We start from the raw sequence: 25,378 nt of genomic DNA on the forward strand, positions 1-25,378 counted from the left end.
GATTTCCTTATGAAGGACCAATAGCAGGAAGAGACAAGGAAGCCTGGAACCCAGCCGCTGCAGAGACAGAAGGCAGCCGCTGACTAGCTTGTGGCTAGGAGGGAACTGGAATGCCATCACGTCCAGCCACATCTATGTGTAACAAACCGACAAACAAAATCTTCTAGGAAGCCCTTAAAAAGAGAAAAAGAGGTCCACAGAACAGACTGTAGTCCTCTAGAACAGTATGAGATCTGAATGGAGGAAAGAAGCTTTTATGAAATGTTTTGAGAATTTTGTAGAACTGCAGGACCTTTAGAGAAACAAAGGGAAAATTTGATTTTATGAGGCAGGGGCTCCTCTACTGGTGACAGATTTGTTTTTTAATGGAAGGTAGGGAAAGGAAAGTACTAATGTCTAGAAGAGAAAGATTGTTCAGAAAAGCTGCACAACTTAGGTTTAGGTAATACTAAAAATAAGATGTTTATCTGGGCCATCTCAAGGCAAAGGTTCAGACAAAGGGCTTTACTTTTGTCAGGGACCCTTTGCTGTAATGCACTGAGGTATTTTCAACCTCCTCTCGATCCCACAGCCCCTGTCTACTTCTAGTCCCGCGCAGTCATGCTCAGAACTTACTACACAGCTGACCTGAAGCCACATCACAGCAGCAGCAATAAGGCATGGCTTCAAACTGCACAGAATTGGAGGGAAAACAGGAGAAAAATGGGCTTCTCGTACCTGTTGCTCCTCAGGTGACCGGAATGCTCCCTTTAAGAGATCCAGGGCTGCTGAAGGGTCTACAAATTTGCGATTTGATCCCATCATCAGAGCAAACAAATACTGAAGCTCTTGCATAAACACGATATTTCTCTTCTCCTGTAGAGACAGCAAGCGTCAGCAGCACACGACGAGACAGCAACCTACATCTACATCAGCGAGGACCTCTGATAAGGTCTGTGAAGGGGATTACCCACAACTGAAGACCATCTATGTGGAAACCAGGAAGGGAATATTGAGGGAAAGGCAAAAACGCTTATTTTCGGAAGCTGCTGCCCTCCCTCCTGTTAGGAAAATGCACTCCCAAGGTGAAATCCTGGCAAAGGTTAGATCGCTGGCAGGAGGCAAGAGCCGACCACAGAANCACGTCCTTGGGCAAGAGCCGACCACAGAACCTTCGAGAAAGGCCAGGCCTCCAGCATCAGGTCACCCATTCTGCATCACTCGGCCTGATCAGCAGCACAGGACACCACACATACTTTCTGTGATTCAGAATTTCTCAATCTCTCGCCCAAAGGGAGAAAAGCTGAGGCTGTCAGGATGACTCACCACTTTCTTGAAACTATTTTTCTAATTTTATTCCTACTTAACTTCACATTTTTGCAAACCCCTGTTTCGTGGCATGAAGGAAAAAGCCATTCAGAAATGAAAACAAATACTAGCGCAAGCCAAAGGACATCACAGCTCTCAGTTTTGGCCAGAATTTCAAAGGCTTTGGGATGAGAGGGACCAAACGAGAGTGAGGACCTCTCCACACCAACTTACCGTGTGACTGGGACAGTTTTCAAGCACATTCTGCGGTAGACTGTAGCTGAGGACGAGTCTTCGAAATTCAGGCAGTTGAAAGAGAGACTGAAAGAAAGAAAGATTCCTAGCCTTTCTTTCAAAATAACTTCAGCAGAAAGATATTTCTTTACTTGAAAGTACGTGGGACTGTCACCTGCTATTTCTACCCCTATCCTGTCTGAGGATGGCTACGGTACAAATTAAGCTGACGGAATATTAATTCTTCTAGGAAAAACCCAGAAATAAAGTCATGACTGATGAGAGGGATGGATTAAATAAGTATGGTACGTGTATGCGATAGATCGTTATGTAGTCATTAAAAGAACATTGTAGAAAGAAAACGTTTTCGTAAAAAGGACAAGTACACAGCAGTGAAAGTGAATGCCTGAGAGCTACAGGATCAATATGGAGAAATCCCAGAGCTATCTTCTGTGTGGAAGAATGTTCCAGAAAAACAGAGTATTAAAGTGTTTATAGTGAGTTTAATTATGTACAAAACAACATGGCGTTTGGTCTAGGGATACATGCAAGTGCGGTTGTATCTGTGGGGACAGGAGGCTGTGACTGGGATGGACGTAGCAGGGACTGGGTGGCCTAGGGAGCTGTACCATTTCTTTCTAAAGCCGGGCAGTAAGTACAGCAATGTGGGCTACTCTCCACTCTGTCACAAGAACTGCATTTTTAAAAAAAAATTTAACAGCAGGAATTTCTGGCTTACTTGTAAATCATACGTAATCCTACTATGAATATCTTTTGNGAGTACAGCAATGTGGGCTACTCTCCACTCTGTCACAAGAACTGCATTTTTAAAAAAAATTTAACAGCAGGAATTTCTGGCTTACTTGTAAATCATACGTAATCCTACTATGAATATCTTTTGAAGGTTAATGTTTTTAAAAATTCCTTGTATGACTATAGCTCCTCATCCCAACACACTCCACAGAGGAAAACCCCTCAGGAAAGACCCTGATGAAAAACTCTGGAAGCAACATCCTAGGTAGACAACAGGCCTCTCGCTTCCCTCCCGCTCTCCCAACCTGACTAGGAAGCCACCAACAGGGGGAATGCACAACCAGGTGGAACCTTTAAAGTCGGGGTCCTGCCGTTCCATGGATGTTCTGTCTGGAGCCAGGGTGAGACTGCTCTGCTCCCTACTCAACCTGCTCCCCTCTCTTTCCACCTCAGCTGTCCCCACTCCTGCTGCGTCATTCCCGCTCGGCTGACTACGCCCTCACACGTCCCGTCCCAGAAATTCTGCTCTGCCACGAGAAAATGGCTTTACGTGTGCAAGTCACTTCAGTCTTACCCCCTCTCCTTGCCCAAATCTGGCTTTCCCCAAAGATGCCGCTCGACGTGTGAGCTGATGACATTTCCCAACCCAGTATCCCTATGATCCTCCAGGATCTGCTTCTTCTCCTGGATCACTTAATTACATCCTCCTCCTCCACTCATCAAAGCTTGGAACTTCAGAAGAATCTTCGAGTCCTTTCTCTTTCTTAGCCATTCACATCCAATGAGGAAGAAGTCGCTTCTGGGGTGCTCCTTAGAACCACCTCCTCCCTCCCGTCCCTATCAAGTGCCCTCCTTGGTCTCCCCTCATAGCTCACCTGGGTCACTGCTCACCTGGGTCACTGCTCAGGGTCTCTCTGCCTCTGGGGCCTCCCCTGTACCAATTCACCTGCCACATGGGTTCCTCTGTCTTCCTAATAGGACTGAAAAGAAGCTCCTGATTCATGGACACCTGCCACAGGATAATAGCTCTTCTTCCTCTCCCAAGTCCCGTCCACACCCAACCCAAAAGGACATCCTGTTAGCTCTGCCCCCTGAATAAATCAAGACTCCAACCTCTTCGCCACTTCCATGGCTACTAGCCAGGCCCAGGCCACCGTCACCTTCCCCGTGCACAGCTGCAGCAACCCCCTGCAGAGTTCACGCCACCTGTTCCTCACCACCCCCAATCTGCTCTCCTCACACAAGATTCGGGTCAGAGTTCGTCGCTCCTCTGTACAGAACCCACAGTGATCCCCAGCCTCACCTCCGATGACTCTCCCCTCTGCTCCTAGCGTCCCAGCCCCTCAGGCCTCTTGGATGCCCGGGGAGCACTGAGCCCACTTCCACCTTGGGGCCCTTGCTCTGGGGTTTCCCCCACCTGGAATGTTCTCCCTGGAAGCTGCCTGGCTCACTCCCTCACCTCACACGTATCTCGCACCTGCTCATGCCCTGGGCAAGGAAGCCTAACTTACCATAGTCCATACTACGTCCTGCTCCTGCACCAAATTATGATTTGCCTTACCCTGCTCTTGTTTCTATCACACCAATCACAACCCAACACGTTACATAAATTTAGCTATTTAACTACTTTTGCAGTTTACTGTCTTGCCTCACAAAAATCTAAGTTCCATGAGGGCAAGGCCCCGTCTTGGTTCTTTTCATTCCCTTATCTCAAGGGCCTAGAACAGGGCTAGACATATATATAGCGGGTGTTCCACTAACGTTTGCTGAGGGAACACAAGCACACCCACCCAGCCCAGGGAGCCCTTGGCTTTGCGAGCATCTTATCTCTAGTGATGCATTCCTCCATTCCATCTCTACACCCACATCTGAGGTCACACCCAGGATATGTCAATTCCTGAGACACGGCCAATTCTCAGGCCACAAATTCAGAAAATCCTGCTCTTGATCCATAACCTGTCTTCTGGCGTTCTTGATCCAAGTGCCCCTCAGGACATCTGTTCTTTGACTTCACCAAGGACCCAAGCAAGCAGACGCTTCCTGTTCTCCCCTAACCACCGGTTCCTTCCTGTCTTCATTTCTCCCACTCCAGCTTTGATTTCATGGTCTTTAACCAACCTTCACTAAATCTTCAAACTTTTATCGAACCCAGCAAAGCCTCCAACCTAAATAATTTCATTTTCTACTTAAGAGTCTCAGAGTGCTGCTAAGAAAAAACCCTGATAAAAACAGGCCATACTGACATCACTATGCATTAAGGTCAACACCCTCAAGTAGACTTTCCAATATGTAGAAATTCTAATATTGTATCCTAATGCCAACTGGTTCCCACTGTCTGCAGTGACTCCCCCTTTAAAATCCGATGGCATCCCTTCTCCACAGCCTCCGAAAATGGCTGCTCACATCACAGAGATGATGACTGGAAATTACCTCAACTGTAATTTGCAGCCATCACATCTTCCTTGCCCTCTCCCCTACTACTCTCCTGCCCTTTTCCTGCTCAGGACCAACCTCTCCCTCCCTGTCTTCTCAGGCTTCCTCAGGAACCTTGCTCAGTGATGCCCTCTGTTCCTTCCAACATCCCCACAGGTGTGAAGGCTGTGAATGCAGCCAGGGTTCTCAACCTCTCTTCCTTTCTCTCTCTGAAAGGACTGACTGATGTCCCTAATTCCACATTCCTTCCCACATACTATTCGCAACACAGATGCCTGCCATCTTCTTAAAACAGAAGTAGGATCATCTCACTTCTCTCCTCTAATCCTTCCAATACTTTCCCATCAGAGACAATCCCTAAGTTCTCATCATGACCCCCAGCTCCCCCTCCTCACCTCCACTACCCTTCTGACCTCATCACGGTCTGTTCCCCACCCTCAGGTTCTGCCCTCTTCCTATTTCTCAACACATTAAGCAAGCTCCTGAACCTGGGTCTTTTTCCTGGCTCTTCCCTGTCTGCGATGCCCTTTCTGTAACTACAGGGCACATTCCCTCACCTCCCTCAAGTCTCTGCTCAAATGCCCACCTTAACAGAAAGGCCTCCTTCGCCGTCCAGCTGCTCCTGCCCTCACTCATGTTTATGGCACTTCGCACCACCTGATATATATTTTACTGTCTGTCTCACTCTTTTCCAAGGAAACTCTACGAGAGAGTTTGACGTATTCACTGCTGTTTCCCCGGTGCGAACGTCATGCCAGGCACACAGTAAGCAGAATGAATCTGGATCCTACGTGTGGAAAGGGAGGTCTCCATTTCTGGCTGAGCAGCTGGGCAGATGTCAAGTACCACGAAGGGGAACACCGGAGGGGCAGGACCAAGTGCTCCACTGGGGCCGGGCCAGGTTTAAGATGTGTGCGAGGTACTTCTAGAAAGCCAACAGTCTCTTAGGGGAATGCATCCACTCCCTCGGCTTTATCACTGTCTATATGCTACTGACTCTCTGAGCTGCATCTGTAGCCTGGATCTTTTTACCAAACTACAGAGTCATGTTTCTTCATGTGGCACCTTAAACTCAGCATGGGTAAAACTGAACTGAGATCCCACTGTTCACACACACCCAAACATGCTTCTTCCAGCATCAAATGACACTGTCATCAACCTGGTTCCTCAAGCTAGAAACCTTGGAATCTTTCTCAACTCTCAACTCTATATCCAACTGCTCTACCAAGTCCTGTAGATCTGATCTCCTGCCCAGCTCTAGACTGCTTGTACTTCTCTCCTTCCAAAGCTTATGCAGTTTCTCTATTCCAGGCCACCATCATTCCCTGCCTGGATATCTCTGACAGCCTCCCAACAAATGCTTTCTCCTTATTAACTCTGGCTCTGCTCCAACATGTGATTCAGGAAATGGGGATCCAAAACACCTATTTAACATCTTTACAACCATATTTGCAACCACAGGATATTTTGTTTTTAGTATTGCCCAATTTGGACACCTAAATCCAAACACGGGAAAGCAACCAAAACACAATAACGCCATGGGGAAAATAAAACACCCCAGTCTTATATATCTGTTTCCATTTTTAAGCTATGTTCCTCACATTTCAGTTTAATAAATTACAAAGTTTCCAGAAGACACAGTTGTCTCTTAAAAATATCAGACCTAAGGGGCACCTGAGTGGCTCAGTCAGTTAAGTGTCTGACTTTGGCTCAGGTCATGATGGTCCTGGGACTAAGCCCCAAGAAGGGCTCCCTAGTCCGTGAGGAGTCTGCTTCTCCCTCTGCCTGCCACTCCTCCTGCTTGTGATCTGTTTCTCTCTTTCAAATAAATAAATAAAATCTTAAAAAAAAATATCATACCTGAATAACGGCACTAAACCAACATGTATTGCCAACATTCTTCAGCCCAACCGGCCACCCATCGACTCTTCTCCAGTCATTAGGATTGGGATTTTCTCCCCAGACTTCACAGCGTTTTCTCTTGGAGCGTTTATTTTCTGCGGAGGCTGCCTCGTGCATCCTGTATGGTGCCAACACACCATGTATCCAGCAAGGAAAGAGTTAAGGAACAACGTATTCGACACGGAGAATGCTGGTAATCGTTCAGAGATAATCCAAAGTGCCAGATAAACTATTTACTGGGTCATCGCAGGCTATACAGTAATTATAAAACTATAATGCAAGTGAAAAGTAAGATTTAGACATAGACGTTAGTCCTTCCATCAGAGATGATTACTTACAAGGTTCATGATGGAACCAAGCTGATGTTCAAGACTATTTATGGCTACTGTATTACAAGTTTTAGATTTCAACAACAATGCCCTATCTCAGACCTTGCATGGAAAAAGGCAAGAGAGACACTCTTGCTAATGGTAAGAGCCTTTCAATAGCCTAGCACACAAAATCTGGCCCTATGTTTCCCTGAAAGAAACAACTCAGTGGTGTGAGGAAATAAACGTGTCCGGAAAGGGACTGGCCACCACTGGAACTGTATGTTTACGAGCAATACCAGACAATCACCAAATTAGCACCAATTCAAGAAAGATATCCCTGGTCACTCCTGAGACGGGGTAGTTGAGTGATAACTTTCATTTTCAAAGAGGTGACAACACGACCGTCGAAGTTTATAAAGGCACCGGGTTGATAAAGGGAATATGTACTGCCAGATGCTTGCACGAGGATGGGGTGTCTCCCCCCAGCAACTGTAAACTACAGAAGCCTGCAGGCTTCTACTCAAAGACCACAGCTACTGGAAGACCCTTATCATATTTGGCTTTGTCAAAAAGTAAATCAAAGAGTAAGTAAGCTAATGTGAATTTAAATTTTCTCCTAAAAAAAATTTTCATTTGGATGCAATTAAAAGAGCTTGGCAGAACGGTCCCTCAGTGGTATCCAAGCTATTACTGCCTTCGACCTACACACGAGTGTAGGGAGCGAAGAGGACAAATTACATCAATACCTGTTCAGATCTCTTCCATCAGCTTGAATTTTGGGGGATTCCAGGAGACTCAAAGCAATGGCAGCTTGAAGATCATCTTTGTTATCATGGGTAAGGTCTATCACTTCTGTAAGATAAACAGAGATTTAATAAGTCCACATGTAGGAAACAATGCCCTTCTGGCTGTTTGGTAGGAAAAAAGGCAAAAGCGTTCACGGGGGCGCCTGGGTGGCACAGCGGTTAAGCGTCTGCCTTCGGCTCAGGGCGTAATCCCGGCGTTATGGGATCGAGCCCCAACATCGGGCTCCTCTGCTATGAGCCTGCTTCTTCCTCTCGCACTCCCCTGCTTGTGTTCCCTCTCTCGCTGGCTGTCTCTATCTCTGTCGAATAAATAAATAAAACCTTTAAAAAAAAAAAAAGCATTCACAAAACTCGATATGATCCCTAGCTCTCACTACAATGGCTCATCTGTGGGACAACTTTATTACTCTGTGCCAGAGCCACATGAGTAATTCACAGCAATATGGTACCTTAAGATGAGCCAATGAGCCATGAAAGTGCAGTGAATACCCGCTTCTGCAGTCTTATTCCACAGAGTAAAAAATACATCCCGTCTCTGCAGGTCAAGTTGTCTCTACCTGTTATGAAACATCAGCTAAATATCGAACACTCAAGGTATAGATATTTTCAATCTCACACAAACTCTTCTGGAGAACAGAGGACATACTCCCCAATCCATTTTATGGAGCCAGCATAACAGCTAGGTATAGCCCAAACCAGCCAAGAATAGTAAGAAAGGAAAAACAACAAACACACACAGTCACAGGTGTAAAAAAAAGAAACAAGGTATTCACAAATGAAATCCAAAAATGTATCCCCCAAAATCTAATATTAGGACCAAGTGGAGTTAACTGCAGAATGAAATACTGAGTTAACATGAGAAAATAGACGAGCGGAATACACTTGAAGGAATCATCATCTCAGTAGATACAGAAAAAGTATTAAATAACAACATTCAACCACTATTCAGGAATAAAAACCCCAAGCCAACTGAGAAGAAAAGAGAATATTCTTAGGCTGAGAAAGAGTAGCCATGAAAAGCCTGCAGCAAACTTTATACTTAATTGTGAAATGTAAAACACATTTATTTTAAAATCAAGACTAAGACAAAAATGTCTACCATCAGGACTTCTATTCACCATGGTTCTGAATATTCTGGCCAGTTTAAAGAAAATAAAAGAAACTAGGGGCACCTGGGTAGCTCAGTCAGTTGAGCAGCCAATTCTTGGTATTGGTTCAGGTCGTGCTCTCGGGGTCATGGGATCGAGCCCCACATCGGGCTCCATGCTCAGTGGGGAGTATGCCTGAGATTCTCTCTCTCCCTCTCCCTCTGCCCCTCCCCTTACTCTCTCTTTCTGAAATAAATAAATAACATTAAAAAAAGAAAGAAACAATATAAGGACTGGAAAATAAGAAACACAGCTGTCACGATTCACAGATAATAATCACCTATGAGGGAAACCAAAATAATCTACAGAAAATAGTTATAATTAAAAAGAGGTGATTAGATAAGAGATCAATGTACTAAAGTTAAGTGAACTTCTACATATGAGCAATGAAGGACATTTAATTTAAAAAGGAAAAAAAACCGGGGCTCCTGGGTGGCACAGCAGTTAAGCGTCTGCCTTCAGCTCAGGGCGTGATCCCGGCGTTGTGGGATCGAGCCCCACATCAGGCTCCTCTGCTGTGAGCCTGCTTCTTCCTCTCCCACTCCCCCTGCTTGTGTTCTCTCTCGCTGGCTGTCTCTATCTCTGTCAAATAAATAAATAAAATCTTTAAAAAAAAAAAGAAAAAAAGGAAAAAAAACCCACAAAGAACACAAAACTGTCGTAATCAAGGGTGTATGCTACTGGCAATAGAAAAGGCATATAGAGCAATGGAAAAAAAGAATTGAGAGACCAGAAATAAAAGCTCCCATTTATGGTCAATTGATTTTTTTTTTTTTAATGTAGACTCCCAGCCCAGCATGGAGCCCAATGTGGAGCTTGAACTCATGACCCTGAGATTGAGACTGGAGCTGAGATCAAGAGTCAGACACTCAACCGACTGAGACACATGGGCGCCCCCAACAGTCAATTTATTTTTTGACACAAGTGGCAAGACAATTCAACAGGGAAAAAATATCTCCTCAACTAATGGTACTGGGACAACTGCATACCTACATGCAGAACAGTGACTTTTATCTCCTACCTCACACCCTTTACAAAAATGAACTCAAAGTGCATCAGGCCTTCAAGATCAACTCTTAGAGGAAAACACAGGCATACATTTTCATGACCTTGGATTAGGCAATGGTGTCTTAGAGATGATGATGACACCCAAAGCATAAGCAACCAAAGAAAAAGCAGATCCATTTGATATCATCAAAATGAAAAACCTTTAGGCTTCAAAGGACACCATCGAGAAAATGAAAAGACAACTCACAGAATGGGAAAACGTTTTCACAAATCACATATCTGCTAAGACACCTATATATATGGAATATATTTAAAAAACTCCTGCAACAAAATAATAAAAAAACAAATAGCCCAATATTAAAAACAGGCAAAGAATCTGTAGAGACGTTTCTCCACAGAAGATACACAGATGGCCAATAAGTACATGTAAAGATGCTCAAACTCATTAGCCATTAAGGAAATGCAAATTAAAACTACAGTGAGGTATCACCTCAAACTCATCAGGATGAGTATTAAAAAAAAAACAAAAACCCACAAAGAATAATAAGTGTTGGTGAATATGTGATGAGACTTCTGGAACGCTTGTGCACCGTTGGTGAGATGTAAAATGGTGCAGCAACTGCTAACTGACGAACAGAAGTTCGTCAAAGAAATAAAAATAGAGCTACCACATAAGCCAGCAATCTCACTTCTGCGTATGCATCCAAAAGAACTGAAAGCAGGGTCTCGAAGAGATATTTGTACATCCATGTCCACAGAAGCACTATTCACAACAGCCAAGCAGTGAAAGCAGCCCAAATACCCACCCCCGAATAAATGGGTAAACAAAATGCAGTCTTCAGATACAACAGAGAGTGACTCGGCCCTAAACAGGGAGGAAATTCTGACACGGGCAACAACATGAACCTTGAGGACATTATGCTGCGTGAAGTACGCTAGTCACCAAAGGACAAATACTGTGGGATTCCACTTCAGGAGGTACTCAGAGCAGTCAAAACTGTAGAAAGTAGGACAGTGGCTGCCAGGAGCTGAAGGGAGGGGGAATGGAGAATTATTGTTGAGTGGATACAGACTTCTGTTTTGCAAGATGAAAAAGTTCTGGAGATCTGTTTCACGACAAAACGAACATATGTAACACTACTGAACTGTACATTTAAAAATGGTTAAGATGACAAATTTTACGTTATGTGTTTCTAACAACTAAAAAAAAAAAAAAGAAAGAAAAGAATCCCAACTAATAAATTACGAGATCTCCAATAAAATTAAAGAATCGCAGCAACAATCACCAGGGGCAGCAGAAAACACTAAGTGGGGGATTTTATAATAAATGAATCAGGCTGATAATATTCTGAACACACTAACAATCTTAATAACACAAAAAGGGCAATGGGACATTAGCTGCTTCTTCGATATGACAAAACAGAAGATACACTATACACACGACACTACCTATGACACAGTCATGCCAATTAAGCATCTAAGTCTCTAGGAAAGACAGGGGACCGAAAAACCCATTGAAAGGTACCACAGAAATGAAATCAGCAAATTTCAGAACATGTGAAATCTGAGAAAAGAAAGGACTTGATTTCTTTGGACCTTAAAGTACAAGAAAAAAAGAGAGGGGGACATAAAGTGTCTTGAAAGACATTCAAACATACTTAACGTTTTAATGTCATCTGGATCATTATTTTCAGAAACCAATTGCAAATATATTGCTAATGAGTCGATCAGGGAGACTTCTACAATGGTATTTGAGTGAAATTAAGGAATTACTAATTTTTAAAATGTGGTAATGTTGCAGCTATGAAAACAGTCCTCTTTTAGAAATATTAAAACAAGGTTACAGGCACCTGGGTGGCTCGGTCAGTTAAGCATCTGCCTTCAGCTTAGGTCATGATCTCAGGGTCCTGGGATTGAGCCCCCACATCAGGCTCTGCACTCAGAGGGAAGTCAGCTTCCTCCTCTCCCTCTGCCCCTCCCCCGGCTTGTGTGCAAGCATGTGCCCTCTCTCTCTCTCTCAAATAAATAAAATCTTAAAAAAAAAAGTTAAATACAGGATTGTTACATGACCCAGTAATTCCATTCATGGGTATATATTCTAAAGAATCAAAAACAGGGGCGCCTGGGTGGCACAGCGGTTAAGTGTCTGCCTTCGGCTCAGGGCGTGATCCCGGTGTTATGGGATCGAGCCCCCACATCAGGCTCCTCTGCTATGAGCCTGCTTTCCTCTCCCACTCCCCCTGCTTGTGTTCCCTCTCTCGCTGGCTGTCTCTGTCTCTGTTGAATAAATAAATAAAATCTTCAAAAAAAAAAAAGAATTAAAAACAAATACTTAGTAAAATAGAATGGGAAACATGAAAATCCAATTTAACACAGAGCTGATATTGCAGATCAGTAAGTAAAGACTTTTAATAAAAGTATCCTTTAATACTAGGATAACTGTGTAGCTGTATGGGGCCAGAGAGTGGCGAGGAATTGAACTGTATCCTTACCTTATGCCTTGCCCCTTCCCCCAAAATCCACTTCAGATGAATTAAAGAATGTGAAAAGCAAAACATCACAATTTTAATACCCTATGACTTCAGGGCATAGAAGGAGTTCTTAACAAAAAACACAAATCACAGAAAAAGACCAATAAATGCAACTATAATAAAATTTAGCTGTCTAGTTCATCACCACAGTGTGAAAACAAGTCACCAATAGGGAAAAAATGTCTGCAACACATAAATCTTAAATGGTGGGTTAATATCAAACATATATAAGGTCAGTATCAAGAAATGTATCATGAATAAGTTTATCAATAAGATAATATCATAAATAAATCAGAAAAAGACAGAAAAATTGAGGAAGAAGACACAAAGAAATTTCACTTATAAGGAAACATGAATGGTCAAAAGGAAAAAGATGTTTAATCTCATTACAGATGTAAAAAAAATTCTCACTGAAAACAACATATTTTGATATTTTTTGTCAAAAATATGGGCAACAATTTTATAATCTAACAACTTTGAGAAGAAGAGCTATCCCCAAATCCTGTGAGTGGGAATTTAATAAATAGTTAAAAAATCATTTTGGAAAATATTGCCTATAAAATTGAAGACTAGTGTATTTTATTACCCACCAATTACACTCATATATATATACACTTAAAGAAACTCTTACACCCATTTAGTAGAAACACAAATCAAATAACTCACAGCAGCCTTGTTTATAATAGCAAAAAAAATAAATAAATAAAAAAGAAAAGGAAACAACCCCAAGTCAGTAAACAAATACATAAACTGTGGTATATTCAGACCACAAAATACTACACGCCAGTGAAAGTAAAGGAACTATTTATAACCTTCAATAAGAATGAGTTTTAAAAAGAAAAATTTGGGGGCACCTGAGTGACACAGTTGGTTAAGTGTCTAACTCTTGATTTCGGCTCAGGTCATAACCTCAGGGTTGTGAGATCGAGCCCCATGTTGGGCTCCACGCTCAGCGTGGAGTCTGCTTGGGATTCTCTCTCCCTCTCCTTCTGCCCCTCCCCCCAGCACTCTCACACTCTCTCTCGCTCTCTAAAATAAGTCTTCAAAAAAACAAAAACATTGACTGAAAAGAGTCATTATTTGCACTGAAAGATATATACAAGGATATTCATAAGAGTATTACTCAGAATAGCTCGAAACTGCAAAAAGTCCAAATATCCATTAACTCCATCTGCCCTAGTTGATGGTTCCCTCCCCCAGGAAGCCTCCTTAGCTTCCAGAGTCCCATCCTCCCAGTTCTCCTGGTCTTCCTCCAACATTCCTGGAAAATATTCACCCGCCCCAGCCTCTGAGCACTGGGAGTGTCCACCGCTTAGTCACTGAACCTGTTCCCTTCTGTGCACCCCAACCCCTTGGAAAGCTCACCTGGTCCCCTAACTTCACATCCCATTCACAGGTTTACAAGTCCAAGTTTTCTCTCTCTACAGCCGGATCTCTCCCCTGAGCCACACGCTTGGACCCTCACTGCCTTTGCGACATTCCACCTGAAACTCAGCACTTTCATCTGCTCTAGGGGCAGTCATTCCCAGGGCGCTTAGTGCAACTCCAGCATTTTCGCGGCTTGGGAAAAAAACCTGGAGCTACCTTTAAGTCCTCTCTCTTTTACACCCCTTATCTCTGCTCTCAGCAAATCCCACTCAGCAGGTGCTCCTCACCCTCCCTCTACTACCCGCTGGCCCATGCCACCAGAACCTGGGGCTCCCTGTTCTGACCCATGCTCACTACCTCCCCCTACAATTCTGTTCTTAACAGAGCTGTCAGAATGACCTTTAGGAAATGGAAACCAGTGGACATCATTCCTCTGCTCCAAGCTCTCCGCTGGCTAGCCTCTAGCTAAAGAAAAAGCCAAGCAGGCAGGAAGTCTCTGCAGGACCTGCCTCCTGGTCCCTCCACGGCCTCACCTCTCACCCACTAAAGCCTCACCTCCGGCCTCCCTGCTGTCTTTGAGCAGATGGTGTACATCCCCATCTTAAGACCTCATTGACTCCCTCACCTCCCTTTCATCTTCTCCACCTAGTAAAAATCCAATCCCCAGTGCTCCTTTTCTCATTTCTTTCATTCCATCCTTTACTTTTCTCTACAGTACTTACCTTTCTAATATGCTATATAATTTACTCATCAACTTGTTGATCTCCCCCACAAGAAAGTAAGCTACATGAAGGCAAGGATTCTTATTCTTCTGTTTATTTCCAGTGCTTAAAAGAGTGCTTGGCACACAGTAGGTGCTCGTTAAGTAAATGCAGAATGAATGAGTGAGTGAATGAATGAATGAATCCATGTAATTGCTTAGAATTAGGCCTGGCACATAGTGATGGTTCAATAATTAGCTATTATTAGCACTATTCCAAAAGGGTTGATGTGACTGAAGGAAACTCACCTATTTTCTGCTAGTTCACAGCAGGACCAAGACAGCACACACTTACTTGCTAAAACTTCTTTGCTGGCCGCGCTGCCCTCAACTTCAGATGGTTCTGTAGCAGTGGTGTCTTGACTGGGCTCTTTAACTCTTTCCTCAGTGAGAAGGCTGACTGCCTGGGTGATGTCACCATTACTGGCCTAAAGAAAGGAAAAAAACCCCAGAGATTTCAAAAGTAAAGCATCATAGCATTTAAAATAAATAGTGAGTTAGTTTTTTGGTTTAACGCCTTACTACCCTGGTGACATTCTGAGTAAGTCAGGGCATAATTTTAGGGTAGAAAGGAGAAGAAAGATAGTATGGTGGAAGATAGTGAGTATACCATGCTCAAAGCATCTAACAAACTCTTGGTTACGGGAGGGGAGCCGCCGTGTTCTGATTTCCCACCACACGCAAACAAGAATGAAATCTTGCTGAGATCTATTCTCACTGCTCTGGACGCTACTATGCCCGATTTCACAGACTAGCTAAGGCATGATGTGTCATAAGGGGGCTGGACAATGAAAACAGAGATTCTAAATGAAGTCAGCCTCTACAATAAACATGCCAAGCAGTTACCATATACTATAGTGGTGACCATATTTCTGTTTGTTTTTAACTTTTTATTAGGAAAACTTTCTAACTTATACAGTGGTAGAGGCAGAGGGAATGTATAGCTGAACCCCAGGACCCATCACTCAGCTTCAACAATTATCAAGTCATGCTCCATCATACCTAACCTGCCTAACCTCTTTCAGACATTTTGAAGCAAATCCTAAGCAACTTATCAGTACATCAGAAGGTATCTTTTCAAAAATATAACCTACAATGCTATTACCACACCTTAATAGTAACAAATGTTTTAATATCAAATCACCAGTTCAAACCTGCCTAACTCGAAGAATTTTTTAGTGTGTGTGAACCAGGATCCACATAAAAGCTACACAATGCAATTGGCTGATGCATTTCTTAAATCTCTTTTGCCCTGGAGGGTCCCCCCCAGTTGAGTCTCCCCCATCCCCAACTTCATAATTTACATATTGAAGATACTGGGTCATCTGACCTGTAGAACTCCTGTCCCTATATGCACTTTCATTTTGGCATAAAAATAGCTTGACCTGACATAACTATGATATGGACAACTGTTTTAAAGCCTGTTGACTAACAGCAGCCTTGAAACTAACCTTCAGAGCTTCATGAAGAAAGGAAGGGTCCTGAATGCCTGTGATTTCTCTTAGTTGGTTTAACAGCATTTGGCAGCTCTATATTTGAGAAACAAAAAACCACAGACAGGTCAGTCACAAAGTAAAAAGCTGGAGACATTTAAAGAATTTATGAACAAGCAACCCGGATAATCAGGTTTGAGACGTGTGTATTTTACTTTAAGAAACCAAAAAGCTCCAAACAAGAAGGTACTGACTGTCAGACACATTCTGAAATGCCAAATCTTGGGACTCCTGAGTGGCTCAGTTGGTTGAGACTCTCTGGCTCTTGGTTTCAGCTTGGGTCATGATCTCGGGGTTGTGGGATCGAGCCCCATGTCGGGCTCCACACTCGGCACAGAGTCTGCTCGGGATTCTCTCTCCCTCTCCCCCTCACCCCCCCACCTGCGGTTATGTGTTCTTTCAAATAAACAAATAAATAAAATCTTTAAAAATAAATATATAAACAAATAAAATAAAAATGCCAAATCTATTACTCTTTTAAAAGCTTAATCATGAAAAATGCTTTCGGCACTTGTGGAAAAATTATGAGTAAACAATAAAACTATTAAGTATATAAAACACTTCAATGTAATATCTAGCTCTCATAGTAGCTGAAAGTGCCCGAGGTTTTTCTTTCTGTGAGTAATACATAACTAGGTCATATACGGAGTCCAGGGAATTTGCATGGATGTGAAGATGTGCTATTTTAAGCCTCACTGCACATGCCATTTTTGTGTGTCATTTTTCACTGACAATACATTTCCAATCACGTAATTAACAAATGATACCACCACCATCATATTTAAAACTACAGGTTTGATTGCTTAAAAAGAAGTAGAGACGAAACTAAGATTTTCTGAATTATACATAAAATGCCAGAGGGAATAAACTACGGAATGCTTTCCCTTCATTAATCTGAATCATGGAAAAACCTATCTTGTTAACTTTCAGCTACCACAAGATTAGTTTATAATCCCTTTGCAGCTTTCAAGTCTTCACCGGAACATTTTACCCTGTTTTGCACAAAGACGAAAGTTAACACAAAACACCTAATTTTTACAAGCAAGCTCAATATAAGGAACTGGTTGGCCCAATTCTTTTAGATGATTATTGAAAGCGAAATACTTCAGGGGCACCTGGGTGGCTCAGTCACTTAAGGGTCTGCCTTCAGCTCAGGTCATGATCTCGGGGTCCTAGGATGGAGCCCTGAGTTGGGCTCCCTGATCAGTGGAGAGCCTGCTTCTCCCTCTCCCTCTGCTCTTTCCCCTGCTTATGCTCTCAAATAAATAAATAAAATCTTAAAAAAAAAAAGAAAGAAAAAGAAACAGTTCAAATTTAATTCAGCGAGAAGAAATCATTCCTAAGGTTATTCTAGAATTAAGCCCCAATTCAATACTTGACGATTCCCATCAACTATCTTTCAGTTCGTAATAAGTCTCCAAGAGACCGTTTATGTTCACTGTCAGCTGTAACAGAAATAGGATCCTATGTTTTTCAACAGCTGAGGGCCCAACGCAACACTTAAATATCACACAACTAGAAATAACTAACTGAAACAGCCCTGCACAGTGCTCAGAAAAGCATCAACAGCCTTTCTGCTCTAGTCATGGGCCACGGTCATAGGCTAGAAATGGAACCCAACCCTGCTGAGTCCAGCAGTCTTGGAGGGTATGAGTCTTGTCAAAGGCAGTCATTGCCTGTATACTGGGAGAGTGCTATCAGACTAAATGGTGTCCAGATTTAGCCTTGGCAAATGCTGGAAACACAAGCATGGGATTTTTAGAAGAATAATGTATTAGAAAGGGTTTTTTCGGGGCACACGGGTGGTTCAGTCAGTTAAGCCTCCGACTCTTGATTTCAGCTCAGGTCATGATTTCAGGGTCGTGACAGTGAGCCTCAAGTCATGTTTTGCGCTCAGCATAGAGTCTGCCTAAGACTATCCCTCTCCCTCTGCCCCTCCCCCTGTGTGTGCTCTCTCTAGAAAGAATAAATTAAAAAAAAAAACTTTAAAAAATAAAAAATAGGGGCGCCTGGGTGGCACAGAGGTTGAGCGTCTGCCTTCAGCTCAGGTCGTGATCCCGGCGTTATGGGATCAGGCCCCACATCAGGCTCCTCCGCTATGAGCCTGCTTCTTCCTCTCCCACTCCCCCTGCTTGTGTTCCCTCTCTCGCTGGCTGTCTCTATCTCTGTCAAATAAATAAATAAATAATCTTTTAAAAAAAATTAAAAAAAATAAAAAGGTTTTTCTTCCCCAAACTAATTCTAAATCCATTTTATTTTACTGTGTAAAAGTGTGTGAATCCTTATATCTCAATCATACGAAATTTTCTAAAAAATAAAAATCAATATGCCCTAGAAAGGGTGGGATAATGCAGATCTTCCTCAACTTATGGTGGGGTCACATGCCAGTAAATTCATTGTAAGTTGAAAATATCATTAAGTGGAAAATGCACGGAATACACCTAACCTACCAAACAGCATAGCTCACCTCGCTGACCTTAGATGTGCTTGGAACACTTACATTAGGCTACAGTGGAAGAAAGGCATCTAACACAAAGCGTACTTTATAATAAAGCATTGAATATCTCATGCAATGTATCGAATACTGTTCTCAAAGTGAAAACCAGAATGGCTGAAAGGGTGCAGAAGGGTTGTAAGTGTCTTGGTTGCTGACCCCCAAGATGGCGTGGCTGACTGGCCCTGCCCAGCGTCACCAGAGAGAAGCATGTCACACAGTGCTAGCCTGAGGAAAGATCAAACTTTTAAATGCAGGGTATGGTGTCTACTGAATGCATATCACTTCCACACCACTGTAAAGTCGAACTATCCTAAGTCGGGGACCATCTATAATTGAGAAGAGGAAGTGGGCAGTGTTATTAGCCCTAAACTGGAGCCAACAAGGTAGCAACGGGATTGACAATCACACCTTCACCTCAAACTACTCTGTGTACCAACTGACACTTAGGGTTCACAGAAAATAATGCCAGTCAAAAATAGCAGCTAACACACACTGCTTACTTTCAGCCAGGTGTTGTTATAAACACTTCATTTGTATTAACTAATTTAACTAATTTTGCCTTTGTAACAAAGCTGGGAGAGGTGCTAGGCCCGTGTGACAGAGAGCAGGCCTGGGGAGGCTACGGTTACTGCTAGTGAAGGGCTGCCTGCCTCCAGTCTGCACTCTATGCCGGGCCGCACCTGAGAAGACAAGAAAAACGGGCAAGCATACCTATTTCATGCAAAGCCAGGCAATTACTCTATTCTTGTATTTTGACCGTGGTGTCTGCATCTTCCCAAGATCCCTGTGATCACAATCACGACTGTGATCACGTCGTGGTACAGTCAGTTCCAAAGCCGCTGTCAGGAAAGGCCTGTATCTGAGGTAAGCACTATTTCTGACTGAATCCGAGGTGCCATTAGTTATCAAGAGCACACTTACTTTACGCGCCACTAAGGAGAGAAACGGTTGCCCACTCAAACTAGGACAGGATGCCTTCGTGATGGTCCTAGGAGCCACACCAGCTTCCCGCAGCTCTAACATTTCTTCCCTCTGTTGCGAACTGCAGCACTTTCCCCTGTGTCCAGGTGCACGGCCTGGCCCGTGACAAGCAGTTCTTTTGCATGTTGCTCAGTAACAGAACCTAATATACCTGGGCTATCTTCCTTCCTCAGGTCCCATAAAACACTTGATTGTAGTTTTGCAAGAAAATTTGAAACTGCGCTCATTCATCCAGCGACAGATATTTTGCCTCACATAAAATCAAATTTACACCCTGCTGTTCTGTTTCTATGCCTCTCTTCATCCAGTTTTTTTTTTCCCACTTAAATGTTGAATCACAGTGTGATCTTTTAAAGTGAAAAGTAAACTAGCTATGTGGTACCAACAGCCCATATAACTCAACTGTCACGACAGTAGGAACAGCTACGAGCAAGCCCACACACGTGCAGACAGTGATTAAGCACATCACCTCTGCTACTTGGAGGCAGTAAATGGAAGGAGCATCTCAATTTCAGAGACCTCAGAATGCCAGATAAATATGAATCAATGAAATAGGGTATTCAAATATTAAACAATTCACCAATCATTATATTTGGCCGTGGATCCAAGCTCCACTCCCCTTTCTCCACTTCGGAACAGATAAGCAGGCAAACATTAATACATCTAGAATAATACAGGGAAAGAAAATAAACTCTTAGTTTCCCTTTTTTAAAAGCTCATGGGCGGAGATGACAACTACATAAAATCATTTTGTACAATTCCAAGAATAATACTCTACATGTTAATTCAAATCCAAATTCCTTTTTTTTTTCCTAAGATTTTATTTATTTATTTGACAAAGAGAGATAGCCAGCAAGAGAGGAAACACAAGCAGGGGGAGTGGGAGAGGAAGAAGCAGGCTCCCAGCAGAGAAGCCTGATGTGGGGCTCGATCCCAGAATGTTGGGATCACGCCCTGAGCCAAAGGCAGACGCCCAACGACTGTGCCACCCAGGTGCCCCTCAAATCCAAATTCCTGATTTTGCTATTCAAAGACTATTATCTGATTCTACGCTTAACTGCTCAACCTTTTCTCCTCCTGGTTCCCTACATCACAAATACATCCTCTCTCAGGTCTTCAAGTGTTACTTTTATTACCTCCAGGAATGCCTCCGACATTCTGGCAACCTAGAGTCAAGGGCTATATTCATGTTATCTCCTCCTTAAAGTCGTCCCCAAGAACTCTGGTCCACACTATTCTCTCCCTTTCTAACCTCCCATATTGAGGGAACGAATGAGCTTGTGAATGAAAGGGACTTCCCCGTCTTTACCTGGCATTTCTCATCATGCGGTTCTCTAATAGTTTCAAATGTGAAATTCTTGCCCACGTAAAGGCAAGAAACATACAACATACTATCTAATTTGAAGGACAATGCCGGCAACAGTTGGGACAAACATACAAACACCTTCTTTGTAACAGGAACCTTCGTTGCCCCCGCATACTTGTAACCTTTAGAACAACCCTAAAAGGTAGGAATCATCAACTTCATCGTGCAGATCAGGAAACTAGAGCTTACAAAACCTGTCTTGTCATCAAATGTCTTGAATTAGAAGACAAATCAGGGAACACCTGGGTGGCTCAGTCCGTTAAGTGTCGACTCTTGATTTTGGCTCGGGTCATGATCTTGGGGTCATGAGATGGAGCCCTCCACCGGGCTCTGCACTCAGCTTGGAGTCTGCTTGGAGTTCTCTCACCCTCTGCTTCTGAGAGTGCACACTATCTCTCTCTCCCCACCCTTCCCCCTCTCAAGTAAATAAATAAATAAAATATTTTTTTCAAAAAGACAAATCAAAGGCAACTATTATGAGCCTGAATAAATTTCACAAGGATTAAGCCATGCTACAGACACATACAAATAACTGCTACGATGAGACTCACTCTCATGAATGTTTAGCCAAACCCATTTTCTCTGTAGTACCCTCAACCCAAATCCTAAAAAGTGCCCTATATTAAGTATTAATTCTACTGTAAGAGACATATTAACCTTATTAGAGGCCTACTGTATTACTAACTCAGTTTTTCTGGGTACTTCACAAGAAGCTGATTTAAATATTAACTTCACCATAACTACGAGGCTACATATTCATAGTACACACCCAACATGAGACAAGACAAAGCCTGTGCTCCAGGCATAATGAAGTCAAATAACTGGCAAGAGCCAACAGGTTTGCATTTCCTTGGCTAAATTCACATTGTTTTCATAAAACAGAAAGGATTCTCTTTTCTTGCCCAGAGGCAGTGAAGAAAGACAGGTACACACAAATCTCTAGAAAGAAGAAACTCAAGCTTTCTGACCTCAGCTACTCGGTGATTTTGGTCCAATCCAGTCCACTTCTCTTAAAGCAAAGACATTCATCTCACAATAAGCCATGAACAGGACTATTCACATAACAAAAACGTTAAGGTATTAAGTTTTTATAATAAACACTAACTGGTCGAATCCTACTGCAACTAAAATCAAACTCTCTTTGATCGATGAGGCCAATTTGTGAGATTACTAATTAAGAGTTTTATCTTTAAAACACCCAGTTTAGCATGACAGTGAGGAGCTTTCTAGACTATTCCATTCCTTCAAACAGGGATGCTATTATAATTCTGACACACGCATTTCCTGATCTCAACTGTCTACTCTTCCAAAGACATTTCTAAATTTGAAACTAAGTGAATAGCGGATAAATACTCTTCTATGCCAAAGAAGTACCAAAGTCCTTCGTAAGTGTGCCCAATAGAATTCCCACCAAAATTAAAGATTGGCTTTTCCAATTTTAAAATGAACTTAAGTACCCAAGGAAAGCAAAAGAAGCGCTTTAGGAATCAAAGAAAATATACAGCAGCAACTCCAGAAATCCAGTCTGGACATCAGGGTCTTAAATGAATTCAGAGACTGCCACAGACCTTCCCACCTCCCACAAAACAAGGACCTGGCCACAGAAGTCCCTCGTGCTTTCTTGGTTTTCCCTCTAGCAAAAATCCACGTCTATTATAACAACTCCAATTTACTCACAACATGCCATAAGGATTGGACTCCCTAAAAATGACAGACAGCAGTTTTTGGTGGGTTAAACTAAACCAGCTGAAATAGGGCTACTTGATAACTTACTGCAATGATGCGAAAAGTAGGTAAAATGGTGCAAAGGATTGTTTCAGTTCATCAACTGGCCCAAAGTTTTGTTTTATTAAAGATTTTATTTATTTATTTGACAGAGAGAGAGCACACACAAACAGGGACAGCGGCAGGCAGAGGGAGAGGGAGTAGCAGGGCCCCCCACCCCCACCCCGGCCAGGCAGGGAAGCCTGATAGGGGACTTGATCCCAGGACCTCAGCAGAAGGCAGACACTTATGCAACTGAGCCACCCAGGTGCCCATGGCCCAAAGGTTTTCCTGAGCCGAAGGCAGACGCTTAACCGCTGTGCCACCCAGGTGCCCCCCATGGCCCAAAGTTTTTGAAAGGCATTAAAAGCTTTTAAGATGCAGCCACTCTTACGCGGCGTAGAAGAGACTGAAACTGGAATTAAAAGCCAGGAATAAAAAAGAATTAATCATTGTTTCTCATTTCTTTTTTTTTTTTTTCAAATGCACGAAGTAATTCCAATAGCAAAAAAGGATACAGAGCAAAAAGGAATTTCTCTCTTCTGTCCAACTCAGTCCCACTTCCCAGGAGTAACCACTATTAATAATTTCTGATATATCTTTCCAGAAGTGGCCTATGCACATGAATATATCTTTTCATACTGAACATCGTGTCCTGCAACTTGCTTTTTTCATACTGTTGCACATTAAGACAATACTTTCTCATTTCTTTGAAGACATGCCCCAGCTAAATACAAGAAAGAAGGCTGGGAAGCTTTTACAATAAGGACATATGGAAGGCATCTTCACAAATTAGAGAAAATGCCATTTTTAGCAATATATTGCGAAGGTTGAAAAACCAGGAAAATAAGAGCAAGGATATAGGAAATCAAATTTACGTGCTTACAGTGTGACAGACCTCAGAGTAAAATTAAAAGTTATTATTAGGTGGGACTCAGTGTGCAGTTTCTATCTGTGATAAATAAGCAGGACGTGAGAGGTGGTGTGGGACTGGATTAGGAAAGGTTCTAAATGTCAGCATGAGTTTGGACTTGATCTGATGAACAATGGAAAATCATCACAGGTCCCTCAGCAGGGCATAAATATGAGGGAAAATAAGGGTGCTTTAAGGGGATTAATCTAGCACATGTGAACAACTAGTTCAAAAGGAGATAAGCCTAGGGAAAGAAAGCTTAACCATGATTTAGAAGAGTACTGAATACACAGGTGTGATGAGACAGGGAGGGTGCCGAGAAGAGAAATGAAAAGGTAGGACACACAGTGACGCTTCGTCAAATATTTGAAACCGGATGCCTGAGAGAATGCTGCTGGCAAGGACATAAAAGGACACCAGCAAGAAAACCAACCAATGTAATACGCCACACTACCAGAATGAAGGGAAAAAATACCTGATCACCTTGACTGATGTAGGAAAAGCATTTGACAAAATTCAACACCTTTTCATGATGAAAACAATCAGAAAACTAGAAACAGAAGAGAATTTCCTCTACATGATAAAGCACCTTTACTAAAAAACAAACAAAAAACAACAAAACACAAAAATGAAAACTCACAGCAAGCATCACACTCAACGGTGAAAGACCAAAAGCCATCCCCCTAAAATAAGTATCAAGCCAAGGATGCCCACCTTCATCAATGCTATTCACCGGTGTACTGGAAGTCCTGGCCAGAGCAATCAGGCAAGTCAAATAAAAGGCATCCGAACTGGAAACGAGAAAGTAAAACTATCTCTAGTCACAGGTGACAGGATATATAAAACCCCAAACAATCTACAAGAGTTACTAGAGCTGATAAACACATTCAGCAAAGTTGATATAAGATCAACATTCGAACCATGAAAGACTGTGGACTCTGGGAAACAAACTGAGGGCTTCAGAGGGGAGAGGGCTGGGGGATTGGGATAGGCCAGTGACGGGTATTAAGGAGGGCACATATTGCATGGTGCACTGGGTGTTATATGCAATAATGAATCATGGAACATTGCATCAAAAACTGGGGATGTACTGTATGGTGACTAATATAACAAAATAAAAATTATTAAAAAAAAAGATCAACACTCGAAAATCAGCTGCTTCTATACAACAGCAATGTACGCTCTGAAGAGAAAATAAAAAAAACACACTTCCATTTATAATAGTATCTGGAAAAATAAAATACCTAGGAATAAATTTAACCAAGACTTGAACTCTGAAAAGTGTGAAACATTGAGAAAAAAGCTACAGGAACCCTAAATAAATGGAAAGATATTCAGGTTGATGGATCGGAAGACTGGATTAGTTGAGGTTCTCCAGAGAAAAGAACAACAGGGAGAGAGAGAGAGAGAGAGAGTGTGTGTGTGTGTGTGTGTAAATGAACCCTGTAGTCCTAGTCGAGGTGGCGGGGGAGAAGTAAGTTGTTATAAGTAATTGGCTCTTGCAATTATGGAGGCTGTAAGACCTCGGATCTTCAGTTGGCAAGTTGCAAACCCAGAAGAGCTGGACATGTAGTTCCAGTCTGATGGCAGAAGAAGACCAATGGCCCAGCTGAACAGTCAGGTAGGTGACATTCCCTCTTACTCAGCCTTTTTGTTCTATCCAGGTTTTCAATTGAGTGGATGAGGCCCACAGACATTAGGGAGGGCAATCTGCTTTACTCAGTCTACAATTCAAATGTTAAGCTTATTCAGAAGCACCCTTATAGACACATCTAGAATAAATCTTAACCAAATATCTGAGCACCTTGGAGCCCAATGAGATT

The 25,378-nt window shown here is 42.6% G+C and overlaps 1 protein-coding gene across 9 annotated transcripts in view; it reads right to left on the reverse strand.

Moving 5' to 3' along the window:
- USP28 (ubiquitin specific peptidase 28) overlaps positions 1-25,378 on the reverse strand; it is a 60,212-nt gene that overhangs the window by 25,846 nt on the left and 8,988 nt on the right. For 7 of the 9 annotated variants that reach the window (XM_034665801.1, XM_034665797.1, XM_034665792.1 and 4 more), the window contains exons 2-7: positions 15,993-16,070; positions 14,837-14,969; positions 7,667-7,772; positions 6,568-6,727; positions 1,522-1,608; positions 718-855 (exon numbers count right to left, since the gene is read on the reverse strand). In XM_034665801.1, the coding sequence (XP_034521692.1) occupies positions 718-855; positions 1,522-1,608; positions 6,568-6,727; positions 7,667-7,772; positions 14,837-14,969; positions 15,993-16,061 (693 nt within the window). In that variant the 5' untranslated portion in view covers positions 16,062-16,070. Of the gene's footprint in view, positions 1-717; positions 856-1,521; positions 1,609-6,567; positions 6,728-7,666; positions 7,773-14,836; positions 14,970-15,992; positions 16,071-24,269; positions 24,347-25,378 lie in introns of all 9 variants that reach the window. The other 2 variants (XM_034665794.1, XM_034665795.1) reach the window with 2 other exon arrangements.

The sequence above is a fragment of the Ailuropoda melanoleuca genome, chromosome 8 (genome assembly GCF_002007445.2).
Source record: "Ailuropoda melanoleuca isolate Jingjing chromosome 8, ASM200744v2, whole genome shotgun sequence".
In the NCBI taxonomy this organism is placed as follows: domain Eukaryota; kingdom Metazoa; phylum Chordata; class Mammalia; order Carnivora; family Ursidae; genus Ailuropoda; species Ailuropoda melanoleuca.